Raw genomic sequence first — 17,614 nt, 5'->3', positions numbered from 1 at the left:
CTGGGACCTTTTGTAAAGGGAATAAACACCATGGGGCTTTGGGAAGTGGGAGTTGGACGGTAGGGCTCCACTTGGATTAGTCCTCCTGTAATGCTGCATCCAGGAATGTCTGAATGTCCAACCTCCTACTGGGAAACTGCAATGGAACGCTACTTGATGCCAGTGTTTAAAACCAGCAGAGTCCGGTGGGGTTTCGGGATCCCCCACCTGACTGTACTGTATTAGCAGTCACGTGACATCATTTCAGATGTGCACAAATGATGCTATGCAATGTGACAGACAACTATTTCTTCTTTTTGCTGAGGTGGGTGAGTTCCATGAAGCTGAAATGACGACACTTGATCGATAGGATAAATGACTGAAAACGAATCTGCAACTATGTCTATATTCAATTTGATTCAAGCTAAAGCTTTCAGTTTTTTTAGTATCGAGTGTTTAATTTATGAACTGCGTGCCTCACTGTGTGGAAATGACTGGGATCATTCTTTTTCTGTTTCCTAACATCCAGCCTCACTTTAACATCTATTTCCTAACTTCGTCAAACTATATTTAACAAATATATACATAGGTATAAATAAACTGAATTGTTATTCCTTAATTAAATAATACACCTTACACCAGCAACAGTAAAACATATTTAAAATGTAAAGGAATTGCAATTCAAGTGTAATCTAATTCAAGTTCAATTTAGTCAAAAACAGAAATTAGAATCCCAGCATATAATGAATATAGTTTAAATAAGGATTGAATTGAATAGATTTGCCCCCTTGTTACCAATAGCCGATCCAGCTATTTGAGTCAGTATTTGCCCGAATTATCAGTGTGTATTTAAAATAGTAATGATCGCGACTTAAAAATCACACTATTAATAACACTGTAAAAGGTAGAATAAACTAAATATAAACATCAATAATAATTGAGAATTGATTCTGTAAATAAAAAACATATTTTTTGCTGTCATTCTCTTTTTCCCCCCGTCTCTTGTTCCCTAATCCAAGTAGCCAGTAGCCAGCCAGAGGTAGAAAAAGGACAGGAAAGAGGAGAGAATGACAAAGTGACAGAGAAAGATGGAAGGAAGGATAAGGGGAAGAAGGAGGAGGAGGAGGAGGAGAAGGAGGAGGAGGGGATGACATTGCTCATGGGTTAGTGCTCCAAAACGGAGTGCTAAAATCATTTCAGCTCAGATAAAGCTCTGGCCACTGCCAAGCCGCCCCAGGATATCTGCCCTGCTCATCTGCCTCTCCAATGAAACGCCTGCACACAGGGAGCCTGCAGGCAGCCCGCCACACACATGTGAACTCGCCCGCACACACAGATGCAAATACACTCACAGTCAGAAATACACACGGGTACTTCAGTATCACATGTGCACGCACTCGCTGGCCTCTCTCGGCGAGTTTGCCGCAGTGCAGTTTATTTCAGTTGAGAGAGAGACGGAGCGACAGAGTGCCCCGGGGATCTCCTTCCTCTTTTGAACCTCCCAAATTAACACCCTGCCACCACCACCGCCACTCCTTCCAATCACCGCTCCCTACAGCCTTCAGAATCATCTATACTTGAGCCCGCAAACTCACCTCCATCCACCCCATCAACCTTCTTTCCATCCTGCTCTCACCTTCTCATTCACTGCCCTCTCTGCCCTCAACACCGATCTTTGCTCAGTCCAGCATAATCTTTTTGAGTCTGAAAGCATTTCAGTTGACTCACTATCAAGTCATACATGGTCCTGTGGCTTGTCATCCTTGTCAAAACCAATGTTGCTTCATATTCTTGGCTGGACTGGGACCAGATTCAGTCGGGGATCAGCAAGGGGACTCAAAGTCAATTGAAGTCAATTTAGCTATTTTGTTCTCACACACGCAGCCAAGGCCGTGCATCCAGTGGTTTAATTAATTGGAAATGTTATTGAAGTTTGAATGCATTGAAGAATGATTTAAAAAGTCTTTCTTTTTGAAACATATAAAGTATGTTCCTGTGTAATTCAATATAAAGGAATATTTATATATATATATATATATATATATATATATATATATATATATATATATATATATATATAATTTAAGTGGTTGAATTAATTGCAAATCTTATTGAAGTTTAAATGCGTTCAAGAATAATAATAAAAAGTCTTTATTTTTCACTTATATAATCATATATATATCATGTGTAATTCAATATGAAATAATATATATATAATTCAAGTAGCATGATTGCTTTCACAATAGAACTGAAAAGTAGACTGAACGTAACGAAACGTCATAAAGGTGACACCAAACAAGCAAAGCAGCTGCTCAACTGAACATGTAAACCACCAAATGGGTCCTGAGGAAATTTAAATCAGCTAGCTTGATCTTGGTTGGAGCGTGAACCTAAGTAGCCAATCAGGGGCTGGAGTGACCCTTCAGGCAGCCAATCATTCTAGTGGATCAGCACAGCGTACACAGTACGGATCAAATGATCAGTTGATTAATTAAAGAAATAAATGCTATTAATTGAATGCCAATATTAAGTGGCATTCTTCGATAAGACCCACTTTCCCAAAATGTCTGGTGAAAGCTTAGCAGCTGCTGGAAACACACCAGGGCTTGGATGTGTGAAGTATCTCTGTAGGTTCGAACATTACATTTAAAACATTAAATTCACACACTTAAGACACATTCCGCAGGTTGACAGTGTGTCCCTCAGCAGCACTGTCTTTGTATCCAAAAACCGATGTCCCCCCCCTTGTTTACCCCCCTCACCCTTCCCTGTGCTTCCTATAACCTCCACTCTATATGATGTCTTCCCCCCATCTCCAGCTCCTCTCTTCTTCACCTCAGCCCCTCTTCACCGAGATAGGGAATCTGGGTCTAATGTTTAAGGCATCAGTGCAGTTGTCGGGCAGACTCCTGGAGGCTCTTGTGGTGGATGTGATTTCTGTCTCCTTCCTCTGTCACCCACTCCCCCTTTCTGTCACTCTTCCTGAATATATCCTCTCCCCCCCCCCGTCACTTTCCTTCCTCTTTGAATTTTGATAACTCCCTGCTCACTGCTACACTGATGTGCTCACGAAAGGGGGCACACAGGGGCAGACATGTTTTCACCCAAAGCAACACACACACACGCGCACACACACACACACACACACACACACACACACACACACACACACACACACACACACACACACACACACACACATCGATGCACAAACATCATACTGACTCATAGTAGAGTGGGTGTAGAGTATTTTCTAAGTGTAACTGGATGATGGCGTCAGAGGGTCAGAGACCAAACTTTGTTTTTCTAAATTTGTGTGACTGTTTTGTGTGACTGACTGATCTAATGAAAGCACAGCTAACTAACCACACAAACTATTTCCTCACATGTTATTAACAAAAGATGAATCGAGGGAAGAGTTACAGCCCTGGTCGGTTTAAAAGTGGATTTTTACTAATAAGGTGATACTTTTGCATCCCAGACCACATTATTGGAATCATTTCCATTTTTCTCTAAACTGATCTCAGTTGTAGACGTTTTTAGGTCAGCATTGATCTCATCCTCGTGGTTAAATAAGCAATGGGTTCAGCAGTTATGGCCTGAATGAAGACAGTGAGTAGTATTATTAGTATATGAAAGGACAATGTGCATATCATAATACACTCACTTGTTTGTTCTTGTTTAATTTTCAGATGGGAATTCAATTTAATGGATTTGACATTTAAATTACATTTATATAACAGGCTACCAGACAAGTTAAAAAAAGACCAGAACGTGGGCGAGCAAATGAGAGATAAATAAAGTACAACTTAACATTAGTACTCATTATACATGCGTATTATGTGGAAAATCGCAGCAGGAGAAGTCGGAGGCTTACTGAGAGAGCAGCAGACCCACTGATACAGCAAGTACAGCGTTACTGCCTTCCGCAATCACATTTATTTGGAGATGGGTCTTGTTTGAGAAGTGCTTTTTTGTTTTAAAGCGAAGCCTACCAAGGGCACCATTTTTTGTTGAAACAACTGGTGTTTTTTTCTGTCAAATAGGGTGACACATTTCTATCCTAAGTATCATCAAATCTCCCTCTCACATGACACTGACAGTAAAACCGAAGTATAACAGTTTTCACACATATTAAGCAGCTTGGATATTTGTTTAAATTAAAAACAAAGCAAGCACAGACGTGGATAGTATACAAATAAAGGAAGTAAAAAGAAAATATACATTGAAATTAATCGAATGATCAGCTGGTCATATCGCTGCATTTTGCTCCTGGATGATTCCGTTTTTTTCATTTCACATCAGTTCACATGCATAGGGAATACCACAGGTTGAAGGCAGGGAGGGGCTCAGTGGCAGCTGTCATGCTTTCTCATATTGTGTTATTCTCTTTCCCATGATCCAAGAAACAAGAAGCTCTCATCAGTCATTTTAATCTCGACTGTCCTCCCTGCGCCCCTTTTTCTCATTTTCTACCTTCCCCACTCTTTACACTGACTCCTGCCACTTTCACCGCCCCGGCCTCGTCTTTATTCCTCCCCCCAACCACACTATCCCAACTCTTTTTTCCCTCTCTTTCAATCTCTGCTCTCCTCCAATCACCCCCATTCCCCTCTCTTTCTCTCTCCCCTGTCCTAATTGTTTATATACATTAACATTCAAGAAACTAGATAGCTTGGAGCAGGTGACACCCTGTAATTTGACATCCTTGCCTTTCTCCAAGGAAGGAGAGAGATGCAATCTGTGGCAATCTACATTGTGTGTGTGTGTGTGTGTGTGTGTGTGTGTGTGTGTGCGTGTGTGTGTAGCGTAATCTGGGGTTGTCACACGGCCCCATGCCACTCTCCGTATGCTAATCAATGAATGAAGCTCTGCAAAGCTCTCGTCTGCCAGCTAAACCCCACACCTCAGTGCTGATATGTCTATTAGCCACATGTCAAACTCCCTCTTTGTTGTTTCTGTCTCCCCACATCTCATTCCCTCCTCTCTCATTCGATCGTTCCTCCTCTCTGTAATTCTGCGGTGCCGTGTCTCTCTCACTCCCTTCTTCCATTTCTATCTCCATACTTTATTTGACTCTCCTCCCGTAACCCTCACTTCTACTTTGTTCCTGTGCGCACTCTGCAGATGTCATTCCATCAAGTGTTCACTCTAGGTCTGTTCATTGTCAATGAGAAGTGCAGCGAACGGTGGTGATGGAAACCGGTCCATGTAAAACATTTATATGACGTAAACAAGGATTCCAGTTACAAACTTGAGAACCAATTTTTGACTCGGTTGTGCTTCATATTTGAGTAAAAAAAGTGGGCAGCAAAAATACAAATGAAAAGATGTATACATTTGTGTTTAGTAGTTTTCCTCTTATCATTTCTGCTATTATTGGGGCTATTCCTACTCTCATTATATGTATAATTTATGTAATAAGATTAACTATTTGATAATGTTGTTCATTCTGTACGCCTGACAACTATTGCACTGTTCATCCTGGGAGAGGGGTCCATCAGTTGCTCTCCCTGAGGTTGTGAGGGTCCAAGGACACCGGATGTTGTACTGATTGTCAAATTCTATGAGGCAAGTTTGTGATTTGTGATATTAGGCTATACAAACATAATTGAATATAATTCCCTAGAGTACATCACCCCTTTTTGTGGTTTGTAAGGGTTGGTATTAAATAAGACTGAGGTGAGTTCTTGGTTTAATTTGATTCATGACATTATATTAAGGAACCTGTAGTATCAGGTTTGGTGCTTGCACACTCAATAGGTAATACTTTCTTCAAATCAAATGAATATATATATATACCTAGATTACTGAAAAGGACAAAGTTTCGTCTGTCCCTATGTGGTTCTATTTGCACATAATCAAATTAATAAAATGACAAAACACACCCTTTAGATAATTTCAGACACAGCCACAAGCTGCTTGGTCCTACTTGCTCTGCATATATCGTTGCTCTGCTTTTATAATATCACTCCTACTGCAAAACTGTCCCTCCACAAGATACAGGAAAGGAGTCTGTCATGTACACAGACATGCTGACAGACAGGTAGAAGGGAGATAAAATGAGACATAGCCGTGCGTTTGTCTTAATGCTTTTGCAAGCCTTAAAATGGGATGACAGAGAGACAGACAGAAGGGCGTGGAACCAGGCAGACAAGGAGGCAAGCAGACAGTTATAGGGGCAGTTAGACAGGCAGTCAGCCCTGGCATTTTGCAGCAGATAAGTAAGCTATCAGAGGAGGGGGATAAATAGCAGAGTAAAGATTGGTCCCGGCCCCCTCAGAGAGGAGCGGGGGGCCACAATGCAGGCGTGGTGGGCAGATAGCCCCCTGCTCTCATTATACTCTGCCTAATCCAAAACGATGTTTACTCAGAGAGAGAGAGAGAGAGAGAAGGGCCACGCTTATCGAAGCCCTGCACAGTCCTCCAAGCGTGTGTGCGAGTGTGTGTGTGTGTGTGTGTGTGTGTGTGTGTGTGTGTGTGTGTGTGTTTGTGTGTGTGTGTGTGTGTGAGTACGTGTTAAAATGAGCCTATTCCAATGGAAAAAGGGATCAGGAGTGTCTCCAAGGCAGACTCTGTTGGCTAGAATGTCGATGCTTATCATACGTTGCCCGGCTCTTCTGGTGAAAGGCGAATAGGCTATCTAAACTGCCTATTCACAGCGTGTGTATTTACCATACCGGCCAGGCAGAATGATCATTTCGTAATTGCTATTATTATTAACACACTGCTATTAATAGTTCAAGCTTTTCAAAAATCTCACCTAATCTGATTCATCAAAGGATGACGATCCTCAAAGGCCACAACTAGGAAATCAGTGATATTTGTTCTTTAACCCTTTTGACTTGTGTTTTCATTGCAGCTTTTCTGTTCCCAATCACCCGACTGCAGTCGGCACTTACTTATTATACTGCACGGCTTCTAAAACGCTGAAGTACTACCTCTAAAGCATTGATGTTTTATTTAGTGGCATTTCGATTATCGGATACAACTCCTCAATTACACGAAATAGACCTTTTTTTTTAAGTATATCGTATTTGTATGAGGTACTGTTCAACCGTACGTCTTAAGAGCAGTAACGCAGTTTCTAGTTCTGGTGTGCCCATCTTCTTGCGTTACATTTCTTGTTGTAGATTGATGTTGATAACGGATATCAATATGTTTGTTCCAAAATGCACAGCAGTTTGGAAAACAGACTTTTGACGACAGAGTCTAATCTGTAAAAGTGTTACCCTTTTTACAAAGTGCCATATTTGTTTACAAGTATCATAGTGTTTTGTCACAGAGATCTCACTGTTTGCCATTTTGAAACCCCTCACCTACAAGTGGTAACACAGACGAGATGCAGCAACCCGCTCTCTCGTACCTCACTATGGTGGCATGTATGCAAACACATACACATACACTCCCAAACGCACACACCGCTGTACACACTCTTCTTCAATCCCTGTCTTTCTCGTCGACTCAATCACATGCACACCTCACTCTGTGGTCTTGTGAACTGTGTGTACCCTGTCTAGGCTGGCCGAGGTAATCCCGGGCCTCCACTAAAGTAGCCGTGTGAGAGGACAGATTGTCAGTTGATCATGGCCAGGCGAGAGTCTTATCCCTTATTGGATCGGCCATGGAGGAGGCTTAGGAATTATCTGAGGCCTCGCTTAATGTGGAGACGGATCACCGCCAGAGAGCCACGGAGCCTGAAGACACGCTGGGCCGGAGGGCAGAGAGAGACACTGTGTGTGTCTCTGTGTCTCTGTGTGTGTGTGTGTGTGTGTGTGTGTGTGTGTGTGAACGAAACCAACAAACTGGTGTGTGTATCAGTATGTAGTAGTGATAGAGACGTGTGTGTGTGTGTGTGTGTGTGTGTGTGTGTGTGTGTGTGTGCGTACGTGCCCGAAGCAACATCATGGCCCACTTAACCCCATCTTGACACGTCTCTCTCCCCTTCCATTGGCAATTTCTTTTTTTTGCCATCTTTTCCCATCCTCCTATTACTCCTCTCTTTCCCATTCCTCCTCATCCTCCTTGTCACTCCTCCACCTGCCTAATATCACTCCTCCTCCGCTGCATCTTCATCCCTCTGACCCCCCTTTCCTTCTTCTCCTGCCATCGTTTCTCAGCCCATATCCTGAGACCCATCTTTCGTTTTCTTTCATTTCCACACTGCTTTCCTTCCCCATCTCCCCTTCCCATACCTCCCTACACCTTCCTCCTCACTGCTCATCCGCACGCCTTTTGAACGGCTCCCATTCTCCTCATTCACACTGTTTGCGCTCCTCCTCACTCTGATCATCTCCTTCTTCTTTCTCGTCGTCCTGCTTCTCCTCTGGCTCTTTTACTCATCCCATCCTTTATATACTGCAGCATTCTGTCCTCAGCAGGAGACCCAACAGAGGCTGATGATAGAAAGGAAAAAAACTGAACATTTTATTTCCCAAAGATAAAAGAAACAAAATTGGCTTTGTTAAGGAAAACTGTTGACCAACACCTCATATCTCATATCTGACATCAGTACTACATATCAGTGAATTGTAAAGCGAACACAATGGCCATCGTCTGGTCTCGTATGTAAACTGACCTTTGTGATGATTGTCAGACACCATTTAGAATATGTCAGACCTGTAATGAACATTCAGACTGCATGAATAGGATTTTAGACATTTAAAAAGTCTGAAACACATCATCAATGTTGCTTTCAGCTCAAACTCAAATAAGCAGATCCTTTTATCTGTTTAACAAAAGTGTTCTGGCTGTGTATAATTCATTCTTGGTACCAAAGACTGAGTAGTAACCTTGTCTCAATTCCTTTTAGCTGAGTTATTTTAGACCTCTTAAATAGTACCGGGATCCCCCTTCAGATATTAGAAATGGCTTTTTAGCTAATTCCATCCCCGCTGTCTGATCCCGGAGCTTTCAGAGGCACATGGATCCCTCAGGAAGAACAGGAGCAGGTAGGCAGGGAGAAGGCTGCCCTGATGACCGGGTTGCCGTTCTTAGCCTGCAGCCACGGCGGCCCAAACCTGGATAAGCAGCAGAAAACGGAGGGATGGATGGATAATTCCATCCCTGTGCATGAGATTACTGACAGCTACTGAGGCCAGATTAGCGCTGCCATAAACCATGGATTTCGAAGGGTCACCCCTGGGTTACCAGGATGTGGAGGGTTTAGGACCATGACATTAAACAGTAGATTCAAAGGGTAGCTGCAACCAAGACATCTGATTGGTTCAGCTGGCCTCCCATCCCCAGTACAGCTCATACTGTGTCTGAGTTTATAAAACACACCAGGAATGAGGCGTGTCTTTCAGCAAGCCCGTGATGAAGAGAAACATGGACAGCATGCGACTACGTGAAATACTCTCGCCTTGTGTTCAGCCGTTTGTTTTCAACCATGCATCACATATTATGCCATACCATCGGAGAAAAAGATGCATGTTTATCGTGAAAACAGTGACATCCTGAGTAGGTTCGGCAGATACAAAAATATAGATTCAAATTTAAATCTATAATTATTGAAAAATGTCAGTCAATAAAGTGGAAACTGCACAGACGGCGCTACTATATTTTAATATTCCATATGAGCAGAAAACTACTTTCACATTTAAGTCATAAAACCTGCACAATACTTTAAAGTAATATGTCTGTAACATGAAATCGGTGTGTCTTACTAAAGTTGTACAGTACATGGATAAAATTTGACTCAATAATAGTAATAATAATAATGCTACCATAGTGGGCAACCACATGAAATAACGTTACTCCCTCCAATTGCAGATTGCTTATATTTGCAGGTTGGCTGAGCAGAGACTAAAGTGGGCTTGAAGTTGGCACAAGTGATTGGTTAGATTGCGGTTGAAAACAAAATCCTGAATGCAGTATTTTTGAGTAGTGTGCAGCCGTATGGCACAGCAGCATAAATAAGCCACTAAAAAAAGGGGTTGCAAACTAATAATTGACAAATCTCCTCATGATCACGTACAACAACCATTTTAGTGGCTTATTTATGCTGCTGCACCACACATGGTGTACGAGCACTTTAAAAAGGGGAAACAATCTCACAGGTTTGAAGTTATTCCTAAAAAGAACAGGAGCAACCCAGCAGCAATGTTTCCAGCACAAAGCACCAATAAGCTTCACATATGGTTTTTGGGGTTACACCATCGACAAGGTTTAGTGCCTGGAACAGATAACTGCATTAAGCTGATACACACATAAACACACACCTACACTGCTTCCTTTCCTCATCTAGTAATTGAAGGTGAGAAATAATTTCATTATCCTCAGGAAGAGTAATCTGCTCTCTACTCCTGATCCCTTCATTTCCTACAGTGCACCTCGACCTGGGAGGGACACACACACATACACACACACACACACACACACACACACACACACACACACACACACACACACACACACACACACACACACACACACATAGTTGCTATCACCCTGGGCTATTAATGCTATTGGAGTTGGGGATTAACAATCAGATTCACATATGCTTTACAAAGCTTTATTACTTAGAGCTGTCTGTCTGGCTCTGTCTCACACACTTGCATGTGTTCACACACTCATGCACACGCACACACACACACACACACACACACACACACACACACACACACACACACAGGCAAATAACTTTGTATTGAAGAAAGTTAATCTGAAACACGCCCTCGGTAGGTATGAAAACATGGCAAGAAATCTCAAGTTTAGAACTTTACACAGTTGGTATTGTGCTGAACTCATAACTCACATATTTATCTTCCATTATCTTTTCGTGATATTATAATCACATATGGCCTTGAGGCATCTTGGTTGAACAGAATCCTTTTAGGCATGCGTCGACACCCTGAAAGGAAACGATCTGAAAGAATGGTAGAGTGCGGCTTTGTCCGAAATCTCTTTCGGAAACCTTTCCTTTCAGCTGTAGGGATAATGTTGCACTCACTCCAGACGCCACTCATGACTTGTGCACATCACGAGGAGTCAACAGCAGACTGAAAACCAAATGAAGCTGCAGATAAGAGAGTGGGGGCCATCTATTTTTTATTCTTCTGCTTGTGCTGTTGAGTGGCAGATCTCAACCAGTTTAATGTTGCATTACCACCCTCTACTGTTCATCTGCCCAAGATGTTTCGGGTGCCCCTTGATGTCAAGTGTCACGGTGACACAAATCTGTGTACATAGAGGGGAGGGGCCAAACTGTCATAGTACAGGGCAAAGTTGTGTCGTGGGACACCATTCCATTTCATGTGAACATGCAATCACAAGGGGAGGGGTCAAAGTTAAGGATGAAGGGGAGAATTAGGATGCAGCTTAAGACGCACAATACCCCACATGCACTTATTCTAGAGGATTAACAGTGAATGAAAATGCTCCGATGTGATTGGTGAATACATATTTATCAGGGTAACACAATTTGCACATCAGTCTTTGTTCTGTACCTGCAGTGCAGTGGCCCCTATGACTTAATACATGTTTAAAATACAATGGCTATTAAAGACTTCCGCATATATACATATCAATATAACACATCTTGAGATATTATCCAGCATTACACGACCGTAAACCATTGCAATACTGAACGTCGTGCCAGTTGGCAGTGTAAAGTTTTTCATACTATGTCACAAGCGCCTGGCTGAAGGGGAATAACAGATGAAATTTAAAAATGTCACCTTATTTAAGCCTTACGTGTCTTGACACTCTCTAGACACACAGTATAGCTACTCTGGCTGTCATTGTATTGTGTGCGTGTGTGTGTGTGTGTGTGTGTGTGTGTGTGTGTGTGTGTGTGTGTGTGTGTGTGTGTGTGTGTGTGTGTGCGCGCGCTGTCAGGCCAAGACATAGAAAGCAGTTTTTTTTTTCTAATGGGGAAAAGGAATATTTGGACATTTTATCAATAGGCATTATTAAATCCTGCTTGCTTGAGCTAATCTTGGCGGACCGGAGCGAGGGGAAAGAGAGAGAGCGAGCAAGAAGGAGAGTGAGAGACATAGACACAGAGAGGGAGAGGGAGGGAGCAGTGATGTCTGCTCCATGAGGTGAAGAGAGACCGCCTGTAAGCCGCTTATTATATCGACTACCACCTTTTCTCTCTCCTCCTCTAACCCTCCCGCCCTTTCCCAGTTTTCTCTCGTTACCTCGCTCATTTTCTATCTCTGTCTCCCTCCCTCGCTTGCTTTCTCCAACTCATTCTATATCCCCTCATTCTCTTTTCTCAACAACTCCTTCATATAAGCGCACACACAGACACACACAGATGCCCGTGTGCACACAAACGCACACAGGCGGCGCCAAGCCGAACCTTCTTGTTCAAAGCCAGAAGCGAAAAGCTGAAGTTTTATTCAAATGAATGTTTACTTCTTCTACTGCCAACGTGTGTGTGTGTGTGTGTGTGTGTGTGTGTGTGTGTGTGTGTGTGTGTGTGTTTTGAGAGAGAAAGGGAAAATAGCACCAAGTATGCAAGTGTGTGTGCGTTAGTGTGTGTTACATGCACGGTAGAAGGAGAAGGGCTGACAGTAGGTGATAAGCCAGACAGGCCTGCGCGCTGTGATTATCACCCACCGGACCCCCTGTCACACACACACACACACACACACTTGCATACACAGTGCCCAATGAGAGAGTGTGTTGCAAGGATTTAGGATAGACAGACGGACCCACAGACAGACCGAGACAGAGAAGCCTTGGATCACAGGCAAGGTGGAAACCACAAGAGAAGCAAATGAACACAGACTGGAAAATACAATGCATCCAATTATGTTTCACTGAACACTCATTGTTTTTATGTCAATATTAAGGTGTTTTGATGTTGAGACACTGGAATCAAAGCACTTTGTCACATCAGTGATGCTATGAATGCCTGCAAATAAAGATCTGTCGTGGAAATGGATAAACATCAGTTAGTAACTGAGTCTCTAACTCTCCCTTGGTCTCTCCTGTTTCATTTAGGTGTGTGGCCGTCTGAAGAGGTGATGGCTCATTACTGTCTGCGGAAACGTCACATGTTCAAGTGAGTTATTCCTCTCCTTAAATCCACTCTTACCAAGAAAACAAGGACTAAAAGCTGAGATTAATTGCACAGATCAGAATCTACATTGTTTTCTTAAGTTATGTTTAGCAAGTTTTTTAGCATTGCTGTTATAATTCTGACTGTTAGGAGTTTGTGTTTATTCTTTGACAGGAAGATATTTACCTGCGATGTTGGATCGCATACAAATGAGACGATCAGTAGGATATTTGGTAGCATGTACTGGCACGCTTGATTTCACACAAAACAACTGCTACGTGACAGGAAATGGCTTTATGATACGATTCAATAAAAAGGCCATTATTCTTCCTGCACAAACTTATTGAAAGTATTGCGTTTGTTGTAAGAACAGATGGTGGAACAGTGCTGGATCCCTCTGATTTAGATCTGACTGGTGGCCCGGTGTAAACGCCTGGTACTTGTGTCATTCTGGACCTTTTGTTGTCCTGTGTTGCTCTTTCGCCTGCTCTCGTCTGCTGAGCACTGGCCTGCCCTGCGGCACGGAGCTGAAAAGCACCCAGGCACCTTTGATTTCCACTCAAGGTGGAACGTCACCCTTTGATTTCCTGCTTTAACATTCAAGAGGCGGGAGGCGAGGAAGAGAGGGGTATTGATCAGAGCAGCGCAGTGAAGGTCAGCAAGAGAGGGAGAGAGGCAGAGAGGGATGAAAGAGGAGAGGGGTAGAGATGGAGGGAGAGGGGAGATGAAAGGAGGAAGAGGATGGAGAGAGGGGTTGATTGAGCATGCAAGCTACAGGACTGTGTGTGTGTGTGTGTGTGTGTGTGTGTGTGTGTGTGTGTGTGTGTGTGTGTGTGTGTGTGTTTTCTCAGATTCCCGCTGATTGAGCTTGTGCTTCTCAATGTTCAGTATTCAGCTTTCAGGTTGATGGTTGAATTGATATTTCTTGCCCCGCTGGGTTTACTGTGTGTGTAAGTGCATGTGTTTGTATGATAGCGCGCGCGTTTGTGTGTGTGTGTGTGTGTGTGTGTGTGTGTGTGTGTGTGTGTGTGTGTGTGTGTGCTAAACTGCTAGGTTTGGCTCAGCAAGGTGAATCTCACTCCCACTCTTCTCTGTCTCTCAGGGGTGCAGTGTGTGAGTTAGGAGGAGGTATGACTTGTCTTGCTGGGCTTATGGTAAGTCACACACACACACACACACACACACACACAGACACGCACACACACACACAAATATCTGCGGGAGAAGTGGCTTGGCTTCATTAATGAAATTGACCCTCACCAATCAATATGCAGTATCCATACCTATTCATATACATATCGTTCATTCAAATGTATGCATGCACGATCTTTACCCACAATAAATTAACAGTAGTTCACTTGTCATCTCTTCGGGTTTCCCCACCAAATTCACAGAACGTCTTGTGCCTATGGTTGGCCCCTTACTTGTTGAATAAATCTTAAAATCCAGAGTGTATCCGTAGTAAGTCTCCCAAGTGTGTGGTCTAAGAGTTATTTACAACATATTAGTGCTTAAAACAGCTCTCAAGTCTATGAAGAAACTATTAGTACAACCTAATCACAATTGGTTGTTAAGTACCAACTTCTGTCAATCTGCTTTGAGATTCTAACAACCTTGAGCTTTTAAAATCATTGTTTAAAGGAAAAGTGAAAGGTTTCATATGCACAGTGGCGTTCTGTTGACGGAAGAGTTCGTTACACAAGAAATAACAAAAATTGCATCCTGTCCATTACTTGATTACTGTGGAGGTGAACTTTCAGATGAATTCCATCTTTGAAGGATGATGACAAATATCCATGCCAATCAACACAAAGCTACGTTTCCAGGCTGGACAACACTTGCTCAGCAGACTTTGTCTCTTTGTGTCACATTCACACATTTCATTTATAGCAGCATGTAAGCTTCCCGTTTTTTTGTTTTGTTTTGTCCATTAGGTTTAATTAGCTTTCCCGTTTGAATTATACTGGTCAAACACATTCCCTAATTGTTGATATGACAACTAAAACAGTATTTGTACCTTTTGCTATTGGGTTTTATGTTTAATTGAGCAACACAGACTCAACTAAGCTCATTCCTGAAACACAACATTAACCATTTAAGGTCAACCGCGCTTTTTCTCTGAGCTTAGAAGTTCTTTGTGTAGTAATAACTCATTAATTAATGAATTGTCTTAAGAGAAACCTTCAGCTAGTAACTACAGATGTCATTAATGTAGACTCAATATAAGATCAAATACTTTCACAAATTTGAATTTTCTTTCAGTGTCAGGCGAAGGAATTTGCATAATCACGTTTGTGTGAAAACCAGAATCACACAATAATAATCATGTAAAATGTAACGTTTTACATCGTTTTAGTGTGTTTTAGATAAAAAACAGATGTGAAGCTCGTTTTTCTGATTAACAGATTAATGTTTCTATCACACACAATGAATATAATATGTTCTCTCTTTTTTTTTACGAGACACACTCACACAATCATCAGACCACCTGAGTAGTTTCTCCTAGCTTGGGTATTGAAAGCTATATTGACACAGCACACACACACACACACACACACACACACACACACACACACACACACACACACACACACACTGACACTCAGATATACCTCAGTCGGTGAGCCATAGGGTTTATTAGCCAGGGTCTTAAGGGCCCCTCCACATAGCATCGTCAGTGTCCCATCGATCTGCTGGATGCCATTCTGTGTGTGTGTGTGTGTGTGAGTGTGAGTGTGAGAGAGAGCCTGTTTTTATCTCTTGGCAGTCAATACACCATGTTTTGACATTGGTGGCTTGAGATGGAATCCTTCCTTCACACCTCTCCTTCTCCTCATCCCTCCGTCATCCGTCACTGACACCACATTCAACTTTTTTTTTTTTTTTGTGCGACTGAACTGTTCATTAATTATTCCTGCAGTTGAATATCTTCCCTCCCTTCCACACTGCTCTTTGTCATTCATTCACCCCCTTCCTTAAAGGCACGGCCAGGTGATAATCACTCGGAAACACCATGGTTAGCATTTAAATGATAACTGATATCAGATATCAGATTACGTACTTCACGGCGGCAGCCAGAGTTTGACATTTTGATAACATTTGTTCCGATCAAGATGTTAGTGGGCATTTGACAGAGGCTGACTCTCTGCATGTATGTATAGTGGAGGGTTGTTGCAGCATTCGGCTCCTGATCTTTCAGCTCGATGCTCGGGTTCAGCCTGGAGGTCCCTTCCTCCATTTGAGCAGATGGTGGGACGCACAGCATTCAGTGACCTCCTCACACACCCTGCAGGGCCTTAACGTGTGTGTGTGTGTGTGTGTGTGTGTGTGTGTGTGTGTGTGTGTGTGTGTGTTCTGTTTAGAAATGTTCATCCACTTGATATGCTACATCATGTATTCTCCATATGCCATACGAGTCAAGATTACATTGAATCAGCCATACATGATTTGTGCATACCAACACAATAGCTACTTTCACTTACACTTACCCATGGACACACACACACACACACACACACACCCTCCTTAACAGAAATTGACAGCGTAACACACACTTTCTGATATGAAAAAAAGGCATCTGCAAAGAAAGAAGAATGTGAAATGATGAGGTTATAGTAAAGCACACACCTCTCTATCTATATCTCCCTCACACAGCGCAGCACAAAGCTTTCTATCCATTCCCCGTCTCGCTCCCTCTCCCTCTCTTTTTCTTCGTCTCTCACAGTCTGCACCGCAAAGTTATGTGAAGGGCATCAGGCAGGCCCGGCGAGCCGAGTGCAGAGTGACAGCGGCGAACGGAGTGATGGCTCGGCCCGATAAACACCCAGCGTCAAATGAAAAGGCTCTGCGCTTGCCATCATCCCCTGTCACAATGCAATTACTGAACAGAGTGATAGCAAGATAGCAGCCCCCACCGCTAGCCACAATGATAAAAGTATTGACTGATTTGATTGAATGATTAAAATAATGCAGACATAAAAATGGGGTGAAGATAGAGAGGGAAATGGCAGGGAGGAGAGGGAGCAATAGAGAGAGAGAGAGAGTGCGGCGGGCTGGGCTGGGCCGGGCTGCCAAGAGTGAAGCTTTGTAGATATGGTTATGTCATTATTGTGTGTGTGTGTGTGTGTGTGTGTGTGTGTGTGTGTGTGTGTGTGTGTGTGTGTGTGTGTGTGTGTTCAGATGTTTGCTTCATCTAAGGGTGCTTTTGGTTTTGTTCTTTTGTTCTGTGTTGTGTCATTTCTCTGTCTCTCTGTCTCTCAGGTTGCCATTTGTGCTGACGTGAGGGAAGTTCTGCTATCAGATGGGAACGAGAAGTCCATTCAGAGTATCCTTTCATCGTCGTCGCTCCTCTTTTTGTCCGTCCCTCTTTCTCTAACTCATTCCTCCGAGCTCACGCTTATTTATATGCATCCATATGGATTTATTTATGTGAAAACTTTTGTCTTTGTTTTTTTTATCAGGGTTTCATTTGGAAAATGTGTTGTCTGTCTCTGCATGCCTCTGCATAACAATCACGTGAATTGTCATATAGAGGCATGCAATTTTAGGATATTTAACATGGTTCAATGATCTAGATTACAAAAGTGAATTTTGTGTAAGGGACAACAATGTCATGTCTAA

The 17,614-nt window shown here is 42.7% G+C and overlaps 1 protein-coding gene across 1 annotated transcript in view; it reads left to right on the top strand.

Moving 5' to 3' along the window:
* camkmt (calmodulin-lysine N-methyltransferase) overlaps positions 1-17,614 on the top strand; it is a gene marked incomplete at both ends in the record, with an annotated part of 92,431 nt that overhangs the window by 51,669 nt on the left and 23,148 nt on the right. Inside the window, 3 exons of the mRNA XM_079229469.1 lie at positions 12,937-12,997; positions 14,097-14,148; positions 17,255-17,318. Of these exons, the coding sequence (XP_079085595.1) occupies positions 12,937-12,997; positions 14,097-14,148; positions 17,255-17,318 (177 nt within the window). The remainder of the gene's footprint in view (positions 1-12,936; positions 12,998-14,096; positions 14,149-17,254; positions 17,319-17,614) is intronic.

This window comes from Taurulus bubalis (genome assembly GCF_910589615.1).
Source record: "Taurulus bubalis genome assembly, chromosome: 14".
NCBI lineage: Eukaryota > Metazoa > Chordata > Actinopteri > Perciformes > Cottidae > Taurulus > Taurulus bubalis.
This window is presented reverse-complemented; position numbering and strand designations above follow the sequence as displayed.